General features: G+C 42.5%; 2 protein-coding genes across 7 annotated transcripts in view; one reads left to right on the top strand and one right to left on the bottom strand.

Moving 5' to 3' along the window:
• Window positions 1–20169, bottom strand: part of LOC127052012 (uncharacterized) — a 584770-nt gene that overhangs the window by 495647 nt on the left and 68954 nt on the right. The gene's annotated exons all lie outside the window — the stretch shown is intronic.
• Window positions 1–20169, top strand: part of SBF2 (SET binding factor 2) — a 588450-nt gene that overhangs the window by 545781 nt on the left and 22500 nt on the right. For 5 of the 6 annotated variants that reach the window (XM_050954979.1, XM_050954981.1, XM_050954978.1 and 2 more), the window contains 5 exons: window positions 10546–10779; window positions 12191–12295; window positions 14711–14904; window positions 15843–15930; window positions 19927–20058. In XM_050954979.1, the coding sequence (XP_050810936.1) occupies window positions 10546–10779; window positions 12191–12295; window positions 14711–14904; window positions 15843–15930; window positions 19927–20058 (753 nt within the window). Of the gene's footprint in view, window positions 1–10545; window positions 10780–12190; window positions 12296–14710; window positions 14905–15842; window positions 15931–19926; window positions 20059–20169 lie in introns of those variants that run through there. The other variant, XM_050954982.1, reaches the window with a different exon arrangement.

Here is a 20169-nt window from a genome sequence, read left to right as displayed (position 1 = left end):
AGCCATATCTGTTTCATTGACACTACATGTGTTCTATCATTATGAAATTAGCACCTCTGATCAGTTAGTGTTGACAAAGGGAGATTTTCTCCTGTTCAGCTAAATGAATCATAGTCATGATGCAGAACCTGGACTGCAGGTTGCTTTTAAAATAGGGGAAATGGGAGAGGTTATCAGGGTTCCAACTGAGACATAAAGGAATTGTATGTATGTAAGTATATACGTACGTACACACAGTGTGCCTCCATTTTATTATCTTGTTAACTGAAAAGATGGACAGATAAGAATGGCTCATTCTTCTCCATGTATATTCCACTGTTGATGTGCATGTGTCCCATGCACTCAATTTCAGATTCTTTTGGCCAGCAGCATCTATTGGAGCTGCACCTTAGCCCTGAGTATCCTTGTGTCTCCCACCTGAGGACATAAAGGGCAAGGTGACCCTAACTGTCCCTCAAATCCTTCACCAGTAAAAAATCCAGGTGTTAAAAGATTCCACAGTAGTGAGAAGGGCAGATCATGGAATACATATGGACAACAGATCTCAAAGAACCGTAGTTATTGTAAGGTAAGTAACCATTTCTTCTATGATGGCTTGTTCCTTCTCACCACCTGTGGCTACAAGTTGGAATTTGCAGTATCGGAGCATCTCACACACTGTGCAATCTACTCATTGTATTGTAAACAGATAGCTACTTCACAATTTGTTAACTGGTAAAATCTAAGAGGATAAGGGGAGAAAAGAGCACCAAGCCCACAAAGGAAAATGATCCAGGTCTCCTTTATCAGATCCTTCTGTGAGAAACCAGAAATCCCCTCAAATTTTCTTGGAAAAAGATAGCTCAAGGCCCAGAGAGGGTTTCTTGGCACCCATCACTGTGTGTCAAGACCAGGTTCCTCAGTACTCCAAAAATTACCCATTACCAACCCTTTGTCCCTGAGGGACCCAATGCCAATAGCCCCCTTACCAACACTGTCCGTACACTTACCTATGGCTCCAGCATACTCAGTTCCAAGGGACCTTATAGTTTCCTCATTACTGGACTCACCATTATTATCAGTACAGAAGGTACTTCCTCCACAACCAGCTGCCCCCATTCTGGTACTGAGCACATCAGCAGAACGAATCAGAGTGCAGTCTGGTGATGCTCCCAATATTCCATCTGGCACTGCTGCAACCCTGCAAAAGAAGCACTTCTTCTCTTTCCCAGGCTCTGAGAATAGCAGGGGGCATTACCAGTTCAGTCCCTGGGATCTAGCTATTCAGATCCATACGCTTCAGAGAGGGAGTCTAGGACTCATTATTAATGTCTCAGACATAGAACTCTAAGAGAGATGCAGCCTAGTCCAGGGCTAGATCACCTTCTCCCCCACCTCACAAAGTGGCCTACAGCCAACCATGACTACAGTGCTGCTGACTGGACAGACTGGTCAGAGCTTTGATGGGGACTTGCTGGCAGAGGACCCACCCCCCATACAAGCGACTATCTCATTGTTGTATCTGGATGACGCTATGGTAGCCACATCTACCTCACTCCCAGACAAGTTCAAGGCATTCCATGACTTGCTCTGTAGGCTGGCTGATACCCTGGAGAGTCCAGTGGTAGTTGTCCGGAAGACATCACACAAACTTCAAGGGCATCCCATACATCTCTGTGGCCTGGATGTCTTGTAATGCCCTTGAATGAGAGGCTCTTAGAACAGGCAGTTACTCTGGCAGATGCCTGCTTCTTTGTCACCAACATCAAAATCAGTAGATCATTGCTGCCAAGTGCCTTCCTAAGGCTTTGAGCAATTTTACATACATCCTACAACAGGATCTCTGGTTGTCACAATGGCTAATGAAAAACACAGTCAGCAGAAATTTACACCTCAAGAGAGATGCAAGAAATTCAGTTTATTTGGCTGCAAATATTATTTATCATCAAGGCTACAAATGAGAGGTACAAGTTACAATTGAGGATCTTCCATTTGAAGGATGCAGACTTTTTAATATAAAGATTGATGAGGCTTGTATGCTCTGTGGAACGACTCTCAAGTGACGCTGCAGTTCCTGAGAGTCTATACTTGTGCACCAAAAAGAAAGTTCTTTAAGCCTCAACCGCATCAAAGGCAGCCAATACTGTACTCATTATCAACAGCCTGAACCACCCAGGAAGCAACGGAAATGTAAGAAATGGAAATCATGTGCCTCTACTATCACATCTTCTCACCAGCTCTGATCTTCATCAAAGCAGCAGGCTCCTTGGTCGGGGGCAGTGTACAGTTCTCTTGGATTTCCCACTTATATCCCCTCCATTTATTTTATTTTTGTGTGGTCTGGAATTTCATTACAGACTGCTGGGTCATGGAAATCATAGAGGTGGACTATTCGATCCAATTCCAGACACTCCCCACCCACCACCTATTTTTCCCATCACTTTTCAGGGACCCATCTCATGAGAGCATGCTACATCTGGAGGTGCAGTCACTTCTGAGGATATATCAACCCTGGTGCTGGAGATATAATTCGAGCTCAGGTATATATATACCTGTGCTAGCTCTGATCAAGGTAGCATTCTAAAAATAGTAGTGTAGCCGTGGTTGCACAGGCAGCAGGACAAGCCAACTGATCCAAGTACCTACTTAGAGTTTCAGACAGAATTGTACTTGGGATAACTAGCCCATCCCACTGCTCATGCAGCCACAGCTGTGTTGCTATTTTAGAATGCTAGCTTGGCACACTTACCATAGATATATCTTCCTTAGCTGGCCATTATGGTTTCAGCTCCAGTGTAAACACACCCCAAATCTCAGAACAGTGGAAATAGTGCTTCCAGAATACAGAGAGTAACAGGGTTTATTCCCGTTACTTTCTAATTCTTGAGAAGAAGAGTGGAGGGCACCTTATTCTGGACTTGAGACAATTGAACACCTTCATTCACAAGCTCAAGTTCAGGATGGTAACCCTGGCGTCGATAATTTCCACCCTACATCCACCAGATTGGTATTCAGCTCTCAACTTCCAGGATGCTTATTTTCATATATTAATTCATCCTGCCTACAGAAAATATCTAAGTTTTCAGATAAGCAATTCCTATTACCAATACAGGGTCCTATCATTCACTCTATGAAGAGCGACAGCGGCATAGTGCTGATTCTGTGGGTGCTCCAGGCCTGCATCCACTGGTAGCCTGCTCCTACCTCCTCCCCCTCAGCACTTCCCACCTGCCGGCAGCCCCACCGATCAACTCCTTCCCCTCCATCCCAGCGCTTCCCACCCACCACGCTCAGCTGTTCCACAGCATGCAAAAGGTGCTTGGGGGGAGGAGCGGGGATGGGGTGTGCTCAGGGGAGGGGGTGGAATTGGCAGGAAGAGGCGAGGTGGGGGCAGGGCCTGGAGTGGAGCAGGGGTTGAGCACCCCCGGGGCAAGGAGGAAGCCAGCACCTGTGGCAAGCCATATTCATGAAAGCCCAGATTTTAAAAAGTATTTAGGCATCGGTCTGCTCAGTGTTTCAATGCCTAAGTGACTTAGGAGCCTAAATTTCATTGAACATCAATGAGACTTAGGGTCCTAAGTGCCTATGTGAAACTTTTTTTGAAAATGAAACTTAGGTTTCTAAGTCGGACAGATATTGCAATGCCTAAATACCTTCAGAAATCTGGGCCAACATTCCTAGTAGTAGTGACAGCTTATCTCAGGAAACAGTCTGGGTTCATCCATACTTAGAGGACTTGCTCATTTGCAGGAAGTCTCAAGAACAGATAACTGACTCAATACAGCAAACTCTGGACCTTTCTGCCTCTTTAGGACTAAAAGAAAGCAAAGAGATGCCCGTATTAGTTCTATTCAAATGATAGCATTAATAGGGGAAGTTGTGGACTCCACAGCAGCAATGATCTATCTGCCCCAAGGGATTCCAAGCCATAGGAGATCTGGGCAACCACCTGCTAGCTCAACACGAGATATCTGTAAGAATTTTTCTGACTCCTAGGGCACATGGCCACCTGCACATATGTAACTCGGCATGCCAGACTACACCTATGTTGCAGGCAAGGATGGTTAAAGTTGGTACATCAACCCAACAAACATCATTTGGATATGAGAATGCAGGTCCCACCAGGACTCCTGTACTAGGTCCCTCTCCATCATTGCCATCAAATACTCTGGTGGCAGATACCTCCACTGGTGGGAAGGGAAGCCCATTTAGACAACTTTCAACCTATCAACTCCTCAAAAAACCCAGCTTCACATAAACATTTGAGGACTAAGATTTGTTTAGCACACACAGTTTTCCTCTCTGTTCTGAAGTGTCTAACAATTCAGGTCATGACAGATGAAGCCATAGCAGCATATTACATAAACAAACAAGGGGCGCTGTAATGCGTCTGGTGATGATGCGCTGTGCTGACGGGAGAGAGCTCTTCTGTCGAGATAATTACTCCACCTCGGCGAGAAAGGGAAGCTATGTTGGTGAGAGAGTCTCCTGCTGATACAACACCAGCATGGACAACACGAAACTTGCATCACTTCAGGGGGCGGGAGTGGGGGGATCTTTTTCACACCTGAGCAATGTAAGTTAGATCAACTTAAGCGATAATGTAGACTTGCTCTATGTCAAGAAACAGCAAATCCATGGAATTACAAGATTACTCCAATAGCTTTACACCTACCAGGGTTGCAAAATATGCTGATGGATCCACCTCAGCAGACAGTTGCCAGGGACCATGAGTGGTCAGTAAAGGATACTGTTATCCAAGACACATCAATCAAGTAGGTTCATCCAACCATAGGCCTCTTTGCCACCAATGAAAGAAAAAGCACTTGTCCAGAGGAGGGCAAAGTCAGGGATAACTGTCCCACTCATTCCTGATCCACTGGTTCTCAGGCTTCATATATATTTATCCTCCAATTCCATTGATCCTAAGAGTTCTCAGGAGCTTCAGGCAAGATTTAGCCAGGATGATCGTCATAACAACACGAGTATGGCAAAGGCAGTCATAGACTCATAGACTCTAGGACTGGAAGGGACCTCGAGAGGTCATCGAGTCCAGTCCCCTGCCCTCATGGCAGGACCAAATACTGTCTAGACCATCCCTAATAGACATTTATCTAACCTACTCTTAAATATCTCCAGAGATGGAGATTCCACAACTTCCCTAGGCAATCTATTCCAGTGTTTAACTACCCTGACAGTTAGGAACTTTTTCCTAATGTCCAATCTAAATCTCCCTTGCTGCAGTTTAAGCCCATTGCTTCTTGTTCTATCATTGGAGGCTAAGGTGAACAAGTTTTCTCCCTCCTCCTGATGACACCCTTTTAGATACCTGAAAACTGCTATCATGTCCCCTCTCAGTCTTCTCTTTTCCAAACTAAACAAACCCAATTCCTTCAGCCTTCCTTAATAGGTCATGTTCTCAAGCCCTTTAATCATTCTTGTTGCTCTTCTCTGGACCCTCTCCAATTTCTCCACATCTTTCTTGAAATGCGGTGCCCAGAACTGGACACAATACTCTAGTTGAGGCCTAACCAGCGCAGAGTAAAGCAGAAGAATGACTTCTCGTGTCTTGTTTACAACACACCTGTTAATGCATCCCAGAATCATGTTTGCTTTTTTTGCAACAGTATCACACTGTTGACTCATATTAAGCTTGTGGTCTACTATGACCCCTAGATCTCTTTCTGCCATACTCCTTCCTAGACAGTCTCTTCCCATTCTGTATGTGTGAAACTGATTGTTCCTTCCTAAGTGGAGCACTTTGCATTTATCTTTATTGAACTTCATCCTGTTTACCTCAGACCATTTCTCCAATTTGTCCAGATCATTTTGAATTTTGACCCTGTCCTCCAAAGCCGTTGCAATCCCTCCCAGTTTGGTATTGTCCGCAGACTTAATAAGCGTACTTTCTATGCCAACATCTAAATCGTTGATGAAGATATTGAACAGAACCAGTCCCAAAACAGACCCCTGCGGAACCCCACTTGTTATACCTTTCCAGCAGGATTGGGAGCCATTAACAACTACTCTCTGAGTACGGTTATCCAGCCAGTTATGCACCCACCTTATAGTAGCCCCATCTAAATTGTACTTTCCTAGCTTATCTATAAGAATATCATGCGAGACTGTATCAAATGCCTTACTAAAGTCTAGATATATCACATCCACCGCTTCTCCCTTATCCACAAGGCTCGTTATCCTATCAAAGAATGCTATCAGATTAGTTTGACACGATTTGTTCTTTACAAATCCATGCTGGCTATTCCCTATCACCTTACCACCTTCCAAGTGTTTGCAGATGATTTCTTTGATTACCTGCTCCATTATCTTCCCTGGCACAGAAGTTAAACTAACTGGTCTGTAGTTTCCTGGGTTGTTTTTATTTCCCTTTTTATAGATGGGCACTATATTTGCCCCCTTCCAGTCTTCTGGAATCTCCCCCGTCTCCCATGATTTCCCAAAGATAATAGCTAGAGGCTCAGATACCTCTTCTATTAACTCCTTGAGTATTCTAGGATGCATTTCATCAGGCCCTGGTGACTTGCAGGCATCTAACTTTTCTAAGTGATTTTTTACTTGCTCTTTCCTTATTTTCTCTTCTAAACCTACCCTCTTCCCGTAAGCATTCACTATACTAGACATTCCTTCAGACTTCTCAGTGAAGACCGAAACAAAGAAGTCATTAAGCATCTCTGCCATTTCCAAGTCTCCCGTTACTGTTTCCCCCTCCTCATTGAGCAGTGGGCCTACCCTGTCCTTAGTCTTCCTCTTGCTTCTAATGTATTGATAAAAAGTCTTCTTGTTTCCCTTTATTCCCATAGCTAGTTTGAGTTCATTTTGTGCCTTTGCTTTTCTAATCTTGCCTCTGCATTCCTGTGTTATTTGCCTATATTCAGCCTTCGTGATCTGACCTAGTTTCCATTTTTTATATGACACCTTTTTATTTTGTAGGTCACGCAAGATCTCAAGGGTAAGCCAAGGTGGTCTTTTGCCACATTTTCTATCTTTCCTAACCATCGGAATAACTTGCTTTTGGGCCCTTAATAGCGTCCCTTTGAAAAACTGCCAACTTTCCTCAGTTGTTTTTCCCCTGTCTTAATTCCCATGGGACCTTGCCTATCAGCTCTCTGAGCTTACCAAAATCCGCCTTCCTGAAATCCATTGTCTCCATTCTGCTGTACTCCCTTCTACCCTTCCTTAGAATTGCAAATTCTATGATTTCATGATCACTTTCACCCAAGCTTCCTTCTACTTTCAAATTCTCAACAAGTTCCTCCCTATTTGTTAAAGTCAAGTCTAGAACAGCTTCCCCCCAGTAGCTTTTTCAACTTTCTGAAATAAAAAGTTGTCTGCAATGCAGTCCAGGAACTTATTGGATAGTCTGTGCCCTGCGGTGATATTTTCCCAACATATATCTGGATAGTTGAAGTCCCCCATCACCACCAAATCTTGGGCTTTGGATGATTTTGTTAGTTGTTTGAAAAAAGCCTCATCCACCTCTTCCGCCTGATTAGGTGGCCTGTAGTAGACTCCCAGCACGACATCACCTGTGTTTTTTACCCCTTTTAGCCTAACCCAGAGACTCTCCACCCTTCCGTCTCCTATGTCCATCTCAACCTCAGTCCAAGTGTGTACATTTTTAATATATAAGGCAACACCTCCTCCCTTTTTCCCCTGTCTATCCTTCCTGAGCAAACTATACCCATCCACACCAACATTCCAGTCGTGTGTATTATCCCACCAAGTTTCAGTAATGCCAATAATGTCATAGTTGTATTTATTTATTAGCACTTCCAGTTCTTCCTGCTTATTACCCATACTTCTTGCATTTGTATAAAGGCATCTAAGATACTGGTTTGATCTTGCCTCCCAGCTTTGCCCTGACCCTCCTTCCTCTCTGCCATTATAGCCAGTGCTCCCTCCTGTTTCCAACCCATCTCCCAGGTCTTGTTCCCCACTTACCTGTGGGCTTTGCTCACCTGTCCCCGTCGAACCTAGTTTAAAGCCCTCCTTACTAGGTTAGCCAGTCTGTGCGCAAATAAGGCCTTTCCCCTCTTCGAAAGGTGAACGCCATCTGTTCCTAGCAGTCCTTCCTCAAATAGCATCCCGTGGTCGAGGAAGCCAAAGCCCTCCTGGCGACACCATCTTCGCAGCCAGGCATTCACCTCCACGATGCATCTGTCTCTGCCCAGACCCCTACCTTCAACAGGAAGAATCGAAGAGAATACCACCTGCGCTTCAAACTCCCAGAGCCCTGTACTCCCAGAGCCCTGTAGTCACTCTTGATCTGCTCAGCGTCACACCTCGCAGTATCATTTGTTCCAGTTCTCAGACCTAATGAATCTCTTCATTCAACTTCCAAGTCAGTTGCCTCTGCCCCCAGATGTGGTATGCCAAAGCTGAGGACAGATTCTCCATCCAGATCCCTCTTTCTTGCACTGCATGGCACAAATACTGGCTGGTTAACGTAAGTAGAGAAAACCTGTTCAACTGAGATACAAAACAATCTTATCCGCAGTAGAAAGGACTCTGTGAGGCTTATCTGCTCAGTCAAGGAAAGAGATTCACTGTCTGGGCTCAACAGTACCAATTGTCTCCACTGAACACCCAAATACCTGACATACTAGATTACCTTCTGCCCTTAAAGAGCTCTGAACGATCTCTGATCTCCCTGAGGATCCATTTAGTAGCCATCTCAGCAGTCCAACCTCCAACATAGAATTATTTGACATTTTCACACCCTACAGTAGCTAGATTCCTGAATGACCTTATGCGGGTATATCCCTTTTTAAGTTGCAATAATATTTGCTAAAAGGGTAGGGGAGCTATCAGCTCGCATGTCCAGACCTTCATGCAGTTTTTCATAAAAATGGAGTCACTTTGAGACCTACAGCAAAATTCTTGCTGAGGGTAGTCTTTGATTTCTATTTCAACCAAATAATACATCTGGCTATTTACGGAAAGGGAAGGCTCAGTTTCACACTCTAGATGTATGCAGAGCATTGTCCTTCTACATGACTAGGACTAAGCCATTTAGGGTATCCCCCAGATTATTTGTAGTTTATGATGACAGGTCAGGCAGTCTCAATACAGACACATTTCTAAATACATTGTGCAATGAAATAGCCAACTTAGCACTGTGAGGAAAAGACACCCCCCCCCCCCAACTACATAGGCCTTGATTTGTTAACATGGGCCTGTCTTGTTTCTAACAGGCCCTAAGCCTGAACCAAACTAGCTGTGTCCCCTGGCTGCTGGGGGAGGGGGGCAAATGAGAAGTTCCAGAAGCAGAAACTATTTGTAATATGTGCCTAATGCTTATGAAATATAAAAACTGCTTGGGTGAGATAGGATTGTAACAAGTATGAAACATTTATAATGATCACCCATGCCCTCCCTTATGCTTGTTGTGTAACTGCCCCGTGATATTGCTGTACCCCGTGACCTACTTAGTGTAATGGTACCCCATAAAAGGAATGGTTGCTAAACACTGGAAAATACCAGCCGAGACCTAACCCTCTTTACTTCCATAAAAGGTATGCGAGCAATCACATTGGAAAGTACCAAAAAGACCCAAAAAGACTCTGACCCCTGTCAGATGTTAATTCCAAATAAGGGCTATTATTACTTAAATGTATGGTGTATTTGCGGTTTTGAGCTTTATATACTCGGGTGATGCTTCGTATTGGGGGCACAGTATCCAACCTGCTACCTCCCAACGCGTTGGTGTGCGTACAGTAAACAGGCCTCAGGCTTGAGTCTCTGATCAAATTATTGCCAGGGTGGCTTTTTCCACGACTGCGCTCAAGTAGTACATCATTACCCACAGTTGAAGCATCAATATCTGATGTCCATTTCAGCAACCTAAACAATGATTGTCAACCCTCTAGATGTCCATTTCAGTAGGTTGTCTGACAATCATTGTTTAGGTAAGACTCCTAGCATCCACCTCTATGATCTAGGTCACTGCTTGCTTGTCACCAATAGTGGAATATGTATGTGGACAAGCACTTGAAGAAGAAGAAATGGTTATTTATCTTACAGTGACTGTGGTTCTTTGATACGAATTGTCCACATATACTCCACAACCAGTCCTCCTTTTCTGCCACTACATTGTCCTATAATATCTAAATTGTGTTTTGGCAAAGGAACTGAGGGACATTTGGGTTGCCACACCCTTTATGCCCTCAGATCGGAGGCACTAAAACACTCAGAGTGCAGGCCTGGCCACAATGGACACTGCTGGCCAAAAGAATCAGAATTCAAGAGTATGGGGCATGCATATGCATATGCCACCGGTGGTTTATATATCGACAGCATATTTTGAAGAAGTACAGTTACTGTGAGGTAAGTAACTATTTATTTCCCTTGATCTGACATCTTTTATTTTATCCCACAGTCATGCACTGAACATTGTAATTCCAGATCAGCACACACCAGTAGCAATGCTACATTAAATTCAGGAGGATAGTCTATAAAATGTAAAGTATTGGATTTGTGTTGGGGAAAACTCTGAAACTGAAAATTTCCATGTGACACTAATTTATTGGGCTTTGTTTCAAACAGGCATTAAAACCAAGTGTAAATATGTCCAGCCTGAAAACATGGGATTACTATATGGAAGAGACCTTGGCCACAGGCCCTTCCTATGATTGGACCATGGTTACTGTGAAATGCAGTACTTCAGAGGAAGTTGACCAAATGGATGGTTCATTTCCCCAGAGTAAGAGGAAAATAGTGTGGCCATGCTATGATGATGTTAGCAAAGTGCAACCTGATGCAATCACGAGCCTCTTAAATGTAAGTATGGATGCTAACAAAGACAGAAAACCACAATTTATTACACTTATCAAATTCATAGCCATTCAAGGCATTGCCTTATAGATGTGCTATAAAAGTAAATATTAGGTAAAAATAATTGGTTTACTCTCCAAAGAGATATGGGGTCAGAAAGTCAGTCAAACATCTTACAAAAGGTTATGCTGTTCTGAATTAATTCAATTCTGTAAATAGGTTTTAATACTTACCTTTTTTACATTGTGAACTGCAGCCAATAATGAGGCAATTTAGGTATATCTTACTTTTTATTCCTTAAAAGTAAAGTCTTAATACATTTTTTCACTTTCCTTTTTAAATAAAAAAGTAACCTGTATAATAGATTTTCTAACTATCTTCTCCTAGAGTTGTCAAAATTGTAACCTCATATTTTGCAAGGAATGTTATCTCATTTGGGGCAAACTCTGGATTCTTTCTGGATTGCAGCAGTACTTTACCCCCCTGTTCTTGTTCCTGTTCACCATATCGTTTAAAGCAAATGAAGTATAAGGTGTCCAAATCTTTATGCCTAGCTCATAGCATGTCCATTAGTCCCAGCTTCTGGGTGTGTCTCCTCTTTACAGAATCTGAAGGCAGCTAAAAAGTGGTGTTTAGTAACTCTGTGTAGTAGGCCTCATCCCTTCCTTTTGGCTCCCAGAAGGTTGCCTCCAACAACATAGAAGACCCCTCAGAATTGGGCTTTTAACAAAAAGTTTTAAATTATAACCAGCAGATTGCAAACCCCCTTGTGCAAATGGCCCAAACTCTTCTCTGTCTTTCCCCAGCCCAGCACTGATAAGGAAGACAATACAAAAGGTAGAACAAGCAGAAGTAGTAATAGGATTGCCAACGTTCTAATCACACAAAACCGAACACCTCTGCCCCACCCCTTGCCCTGTCCCGAGGCCCTGCCCCGCAATAGCTCCATCCCCCCTCCCTTTGTCACTCGCTCTCCCCCACCCTCACTCACTTTCAACAAGCTGGAGCAGGGGGTTGGAGTGTGGGAGGGGGGTGAGTTCATCGGCTAGGGGCGCATGCTCTGGGGTGGGGCTAGGAAGGGGCTCCTAACTGGAAGCTACCAAGAAAGGTTATATTCCCAAATTTCACGACAAGAACATGTTATTACAGTTTGGAATCTAAATCAAATAAGTCTTTGTTTCAGTTTCTCCTTTTATCACTTTATCACTTCTTATAAACCATGTTATGTAAATGTTGGCAATGTTTAATGCTAATGTCACAGCATTGGATTTGCTCTTTTTAAATTGTTTTATAAAATATATCCAATCCTTATCATTATCGTATTTCTTTTATGGCAAGTGAAAATGGAATTTGTGTGTTTAGATGCAACCAGCCTGAAATGTGTATCCTCAGGAAAACACTTTTTTATTGATTTCAGGAAATCGAAAGACTGGAGAATAAATTAAATCAGAGCTCAGAAAGGTGGCAGCTCCTGTGGGAAAGAGTCACTGTGAATCTTAAAGATGACACAAGACAAGACAATGTAAGTGGTGGAAGGGTTCAGTTGACCACCTAATATGCTCAGAGTCCAATTGATCACCATATTTGACATCAGGAAGGAATTTTCCCCCAGGTCAGATTGGCAGAGTCCTTGGAGGTTTTTCGTCTTTCTCTGCAAAATGGGCATGGGTCACTTGCAGGTTTAAATTAGAGTAAATGGTGGATCCTCTGTAACTTGAAGTCTTCTAATGATGATTTAAGGGCTTCAGTAACACAATGAGACGTTCTGGGTCTAATCTATTACCGAGTGGGTGGGCAATGTTCTGTGGCCTGCAATGTGTAGTCAGACTAGATGTTCATGATGGTCTGTTAAAGTCTAGGAGTCTAATAATAATTCAATCTCAGCTATATAGGCTATCTGGGAGAGTGACAAAATCACTGTATTTGTTGGAATAAAGTATTGCTTTCTAAAAAACAGAATGTGTTTTTCTAACCCATGCTATTGGCTTTGCATTGCTGCATGTGGAAAAATACGTATTCCTATGACATTTACTTTTTTTGTATCTTGAAGTAGATTGATAAATATAGAGCAAGATAAGCATTTTAGTAATACACAATGGTGTAAAATTAGATATTTATAAAGCTTCTTGGGGCCTGATCCTGCAAACATTTACACATGTGAGTAACTTTTGCTTATGGGGGTAGTTCCCTGGACATCAATGGGATCATTCAGATGTGTAAATTCAATTTTGGATCCATACTTTATAATCAGGCCTTCAATACTCTGGGCCTAATCTTTTACAACTGGTTGTTTACATGAGGTGAGGAACTGATCCTCTGTGAATACATTCCTGAGCATATTTTTAGAGTTTTGCAAGTAATAAAAGCCAGGTCAAGCAGTGGCAATATATATTTTAGGTGGAAATGTTGAATATTTGGGTGGGAATATTGATTATAAATATAAATTGTAGATAGTGAAGCATTTTATCCACCATACAAAATTTCATTTACTATAGACCTACTGTTACTTTCAATCACTGCTTATATTTCATGTTGCATATCTGCTGTTCAGGAGCATACCCTAATCTGAAAATCAGGTTATTTCTTTAGATAATGTTTAGCACATCACGTAAGCATAACACCACAAAATCTTTCTCTGTAAAGATACCATCCACCAGATTCTCAGTTTTCATTCTTAGATCTCTGGTGCAAGACTGGGAGCAGTGGGAGATCCACTAAAGTATTTTTCCCTGAGGGCAGCTGGAACAGAACAGAGCACATGCCAGGCCCCCTATTTGACATCACACAGGATACTCAGACTGGAATATTTATATCCTTCAGGGGACAGAACAAAACATCCAGTAGGGGGCCTAGCTAGTGCTCTACTCTGCTACTATTACTGCCCTCAGGGGAGTCAGTTATTTAAGAGTTTCTGGCATTCTGCCAGTCTTGCACAAAGAAGCTAAAACACAAACAAGAGAATCCTGTCAGATCAGAGAAGCAAAATTATGTGTAAGTAATTTTCCTATCTCTTAAAATGTTTACTTGGAGATTCAGCAAAAACAGTTCTTTTAGAAAGCCAAATCTCTGAGAGCAAGTTCTTTATTTTAAATTATATTCAGAGTCATCTCTAATGTGTGGTTTATGTGAGGTCAAAAAATTCAGTAACAAAAAAGCTCCATACCTTTTGTGGTCATTTTTATCCTTACCAGGAATAAAAACAAATATTTTAGCAAATCTTCATTTTTCAAGTGCTCAACTGTCTAGCTGCTGCTGGTGCTGCCATCTAAGAATTAAACTGAAGGATCTATTATATTAGGGAACAATGACTTTTAAGTGTAGATTTATGTAAAACTAAGTCATATTTCTAAAATGATGCAATAATCAACACAATTAACTGTGTTGAAACTTGCAGTCCAACTAATACTATGCAATTAAAATTTAAACATCAGCCTCTGAACTCTTCTGACCACTTTCGAGTTACCACTGTGGAGAATTATGGAAGGAATAAACAATAGATTCTCACTCATTTGGATTAATGACTGGGAAGCTCATGACCAACTTTTCCTAGTTAGCACAATTTTTTAAAAAGGCGATGGCATTACAAAATGTAATTTGCTAATTTATTTTATATAGATAGTTTATTTTTTTTAATATTTCACAATATGGATGTATAAATAAATGTTCTCTATTATATTTAGCAAAAATGAAGAAGTCTTTCTGATGAGATAAACTACAGTTCTCTGCTATTAACATTTTACATTATGGATTCTGTGGAGGGAGTTATAAATTTTGTGGTTGTGGCTTTTTGTTTGTTTTGCTGTAATACTATTTACAATGTATTAATTTTGGCAGTTCTGCTACTTAATTCAGCAGGTAGTCACATTTTAGAAAATTTCTTAGTTCTAAACTTAGCTAAGCCTCTCACTCAATCTTTGTCATTTATCTTCCTTGTTAGCCACGAAGACATCCTTCTGGCTCATCAAGGATAATGTCTCCTAATCCACATTCCTATCAGAAGAGGTCTTTCCTGCACTTACCTGACAGTGGTCTGGGTGAAGAGCAGAGTGCCAGCATCTCTCCCTCTAATGGAGTGAACAGACGAGCAACCACACTATACAATCAGTTCACGTCAAAGAATGATGAGAATAGGTAAACTGACTAATTGCTGGGTATTACTGAAACCTCATTTTCAGGAGGGAAGTGATTTACAAGAGTGCATCACTGTTGTGTGTTATATTCCAGGGAGTCAAACAGATGATAGAATAATGATGAATGTAGTAGAATGGTGCATATATCTGCCCAAGAAGTAAAAAGTACTGTAGAATTTTCCTAGACATGGAACGCTCTGCTGCATTTTTACTGTTTCTTCCAAAGCTTTTAATTCTACTTAGTTGCCTTTTTATTCTTCTATCTTAAAAAATATTTTGGGTGAATTAGGTGTTCATACAAGTGAGGAGTTAATAGTGCTTCTGAAAATCAGAGATGAAGGGAGAAGATATCACACAAACTTCCTCGTTAGATCTGCTATCTCAGTCCTGACCTGGGCCTTCCTTGAGTGCAGACATTTCTCCTTATATCAAATTGAGTGACAGTTTAGTCACATGGGTAAATGGGTGCTAGGATAAGATCATCAAATTCATTTTTATTTGTGCCTTAATCCAAGATTTGAAAACAGTTTTCCAGAGGTGGTATGTAGTGCATTAGACCACTGTACTATCTAAACAATTATTAAAAAATTTAGCACTTGGTCATTAAGAAACTTTAGCTTGTAATGTGTACAGTCAGAATAATCTTACCGTTAATACATAAAAACAAAACAAAGCATATGAAATGCGGCAGCCATAGTATTTTTAAGTCTGCTTCAGTGCCTGGACACAGTGGGAAATTATGGTGCTGATCAATGGTCCCACAGCTCCAGGTGATATATCTTCTAAGTGTTTAAAGTTTATTTTTCATTCTGTAGTAAAAACGGTTCCTAAATAGTTATAGACCAGTCTATGCCTTATGTGCCATGGTATTGAGGCTATTAAATCAACATGTACGTACTAAACCTTTTTGGTGATATACATATGCTCCTTCTGTTCAAGGTCTTTTGAAGGTACACTTTACAAAAGAGGAGCTTTGTTAAAAGGTTGGAAACCTCGCTGGTTTGTACTGGATGTGACAAAACACCAGGTAAAACATTTTTAGCAAACTGGATTTTTATGTGAATAACTTACTAGAGTTTTACTTAATACGCATATAGAAATAGTTTGACAAATAGTACAAGAACTCATAAAATAATAGAAATGTCTTGATCCAACCCCCCACTCTGAGACAAGACAAGTATACCTAGACCCTCCCGGCAGGCATTTGTCTAACTTGTTCTTAAAACCCTTCAGTGACAAGGATTCCATAACCTGTCTTGGTAACCTATTCCAGTCCTTAACTGACCTTATAGTTAGAAATGATTAGTAGTGATTATTTGCAAATGCAGCTGTACATAGTATTTCAATACAGATATTTATCTGTGTGGCTGGTATACCTTATAGTCAATGTGAAGGTAATCATTTTGTTTTTTTAAAACAGAGATAATCATCTAGTATATAATTTTAAAGAAACTCCATGACCTGGTGATAATCTAGTATTTGTTGAGTGCGAACACTGTTTGTTGCTTTATACTTTATAGAGAAAGACAGTCCCGGCATCAAGGAGTTTTCAGTTGAAAATGGCAGTATATTGGCCAACTCAGAAGTAATTTTATTAAAACTTTCTGTCTTCAGAAGGGCATTAGCCTGTTGGTCAGTGTTGGGCATTAACCTAGTCTTTCTATGTGAGCCATGTGAACTCTTCAGCAGTCAAAGCAGTTTAAGAAACCAAACAATCTCTGATATGAACAGTCCAAAAAGCCAGAAAGTACTGTCCAGTATTCAAGTAGAGATCTGAGGGATAATTTTGGAGTTGGGAGTAGGGTTGCCAACTTTCTAATCACACAAAAGTGAACACCCTAGCTCCACCCCTTCCCTGAGGCACCGCCCACTACATTCCCCCTCCCTCAGTGTCTCGCTCTCCCTCCCACCCTCGCTCACTTTCACTAGGCTGGGTCAGGGGGTTAGGGTGTGGGCTCCAATGTGGGGCCAGAAATGAGGGGTTCAGGGTGCAGGAGGGGGCTCCGGGCTGGGGCAGGGAGTTGGGGTGCGGGAGGGGGTGAGGGCTCCAGCTTGGGGTGCTGGCTCTGGGGTGGGGCCGTGGATGAGGGGTTTGGAGTGCAGGAGGGGGCTCCCGGCTGGAGAGTGGGACCAAGAGATTCAGAATGTGGGAGGGAGTTGCGGATTGAGGCAGGGGGTTGGGGTGTGGGAGGGGGTATGGGCTCTGGGCTGGAGATGAGTGGTTTGGGGTGTAGGAGGGGGCTCCAGGCTGGGGGGTGGGGCTGAGGGATTCAGAATGTGGGAGGGAGCTGTGGGTTGAGGCAGGGGGTTGGGGTGTGGGAGGGGTGAGGGCTGTGGGCTGGAGGTGCTGGCTCTGGGGACGGGCTGGGGATGAGGGGTTTGGGGTGCAAGAGGGGTGCAGGAGGCACTGCCCCCCCAGGTTTGGTAGGGCTCAGGGCTGGGAAGGGAGCTGGGGCTCGGGGTTGGTGTGTGGGCTTACCTTGGACAGTTCCCAGTCAGCAGTGCAGCAGGGCTAAGGCAGGCTGCCTGCCTGTCCTGGCTCTGTGCTGTGCCCCAGAAGAGGTCAGCAAGTCTGGCTCCTAGGCAGGGCAGGGCATGAGGCTCAGCAGCGTTTGCTGCTCTCACCTGCAGGCACTGCCCCCCTAGCTCTGCCAATTTGAGTTTGGAGCCCCGTGGCCCACCCCCCAACCTAGGAGCGGGACCTGCTGGCAGCTTCCAGGGCACCAGCGGTGCGCTAGGATAGGTAGGGACTAGCCTGCCTTAGATCCGCAGCACCGCCGGCCGGACTTTTAACGGAGCCAGCAGGGTCCCTTTTCGACTGGGTGTTCCAGTCGAAAACTGGACACCTGGTTACCCTAGTTGGGAATAGAGTTAATTCAATCATCCCTGTTCAACCTGTAGTGGTTATGATACATTCCAAGCATGCATTTTTTCACTCGTTCATTCGTTCTTGGAGCACTTCCTTTTCATATTTATTTTCACGAAGCCTATTCTATGCAGATAAATTGGAGTCCAGTATACATTGTAGATTTATCAATCTGGATTGCCATAATACAAAGGTCCATTAACCTATTATCAATGTTTATAACGCAACAACCCATGTATGATATAACTTCAGTGGAATTTTTTTGCCTAAATATCTTCAGATCATGAGACCCAAAAGTGAAATCCTGGCCCCACTGAAGTTAATAGGAGTTTTGTCATTGATTTCAGTGAAGCCAAGATTTCACCCACAAAGTTTATTTCTAAAGTCCCCTGAAATTCCAGTTTCTTGATATAATAGCCATTGCAGACAGATGTATATGGGAAACCTTTGGTCTGTCTTAGGGTATGGCTAAACGCGCAGCGCTTTGAAGTGTGAGTGTGGTCGCAGCGCCAGCGCTGGAAGAGAGCTCTCCCAGCGCTGCATGTAAACCACTTCCTCTACAGGTGTAGCTTGCAGCGCTGGGAGCCGCGCTCCCAGCGCTGCAGCACTGATTACACTGAGGCTTTACAGCGCTATATCTTGCAGCGCTCAGGGGGGTGTTTTTTCACACCCCTGAGTGCGAAAGTTGCAGCGCTGTAAAGTGCCAGTGTAGCCAAGACCTTAGTGAAGTCTGTCTTTACTGGTTTCACTACTTTGAGTTGCATGACCATTCATGTATATACTAACAAATTAGTGCACAGGAGGTAAGCACAGAAAATCTATTTACTGCTTTAGACATTGAACCCTGCTTGCAATGCACACCTAATTCAGTGATGGCAATTATGGCCTAATGAACTTTAAATAATTTTGGTCATTATCACACAAGCCCTTACTCATGCAAATAGACCTTATTTACATAAGTTTCCTCAGGGGTGCATAACTAAGGACTAGCTTTTAAATAGCCAGTAGGGCCTTGTCTACAGAAGAAAATTGTGATAGAAAATGTTAGTTAACAGGTTTTACTTAACACAATGTTAAACATTATTTTCTCCTGAGTGTGGACAAGGATAGTCATCTTTTAAAATGTTAACTAATTGTGATTAAAACTGGTGTCCCTCCATGCAGAAGAAGACATACTTTCCCCCAGTATGTACAAGGTCTTCCGCTTTAATATCTAAATTGTTTCTAGCCAAATCTCCTACGGAACATTGTTCATGAAAGGTAGACATATAAACAGTATGGGGCAGACAACAGAAGGAAGTAAATCTGATTTGGAAGGACTCCATTTTTACTTTCCTTTAAGAAAGGGTTTGTCTTTACTTCTTGCATCCAATGTGCAAGGGTGGGTTGTTGTTTTTAATATGCAAATACCAGATTTTCTTTTGTGGAATTGTTTGAATACTGAAAGTAATTTAGTGGAGGGGTTATCATTGAAACCAGAGTGTCTTTGTAGAAAAGCTGCATTAAACCACTAAGTATAGTATAGGAAAATGTCAGTTTTATATGTAATCTGTAATTACCTAAATTATACCTGAGTTTTTGCTGATCGCTTTCAATTTAAAATACAAGAAATAAAAACTTTTGTTAACTCTTTGGTGCAAAACATGTTCATTAGTTTCCAAGCAATAGACAGGGGAGTATTATGTCAGGATAGCCTGAATCCTCACATAAGTTGTTCCCTGGGGCAGTTTCACTCTTGTCCCACAGTGCAAAGCTGCCGTAAAGGCAGCAAGTCTGGTCACATGAGGATTCCCCCAGTTTGGACAATCACAAGATGGCACTCTGCCCATTCCCAATACAAGCTGTTGCTTGGACATGCCTACTGCCTGATGATGCCAGCTATTACATTGTCCATTTGTAGTCATAAGCAGTTTGTTCAGTTTATAGCAGATCTCAGGCTTTTGCAAGTGGCTCCTCAAAACCAGCCCAACATCCAATGCCCCATGATAAGGGCACACAAGGAGGCTTAAAAGAAGTTTTTGTTGATTCTCAAAATTCCAGAAGCTATGCCAGGTACTGAAAGGACGAGCACAAGGATCTGGCACCAAATAGTGCATTTGTCTGTGTATTGGTTTATATATTGCATTTGATTGGTTTGTTTTCCCTTTTGTGTTCTAGCTGAGGTATTATGATTCTGGTGAGGACACAAGCTGCAAGGGACACATTGATCTTGCAGAAGTCGAAACAGTGACTCCTGCATCTCCAACAATTGGCGCACCAAAGCATGCTAGTGAAAAAGCATTCTTTGATGTAAGTATACTTATTCTTTGCTGACCTTCATTAGAGATTTTTCTTCCTTTGTTATGTTCTTCCTATCACAGCCATTCCTGCTGGATGGTCACTTGAGAGTTTTCAAGTTAA

Source organism: Gopherus flavomarginatus, chromosome 5 (genome assembly GCF_025201925.1).
Source record: "Gopherus flavomarginatus isolate rGopFla2 chromosome 5, rGopFla2.mat.asm, whole genome shotgun sequence".
Classification (NCBI taxonomy): Eukaryota; Metazoa; Chordata; order Testudines; family Testudinidae; genus Gopherus; species Gopherus flavomarginatus.
This window is presented reverse-complemented; position numbering and strand designations above follow the sequence as displayed.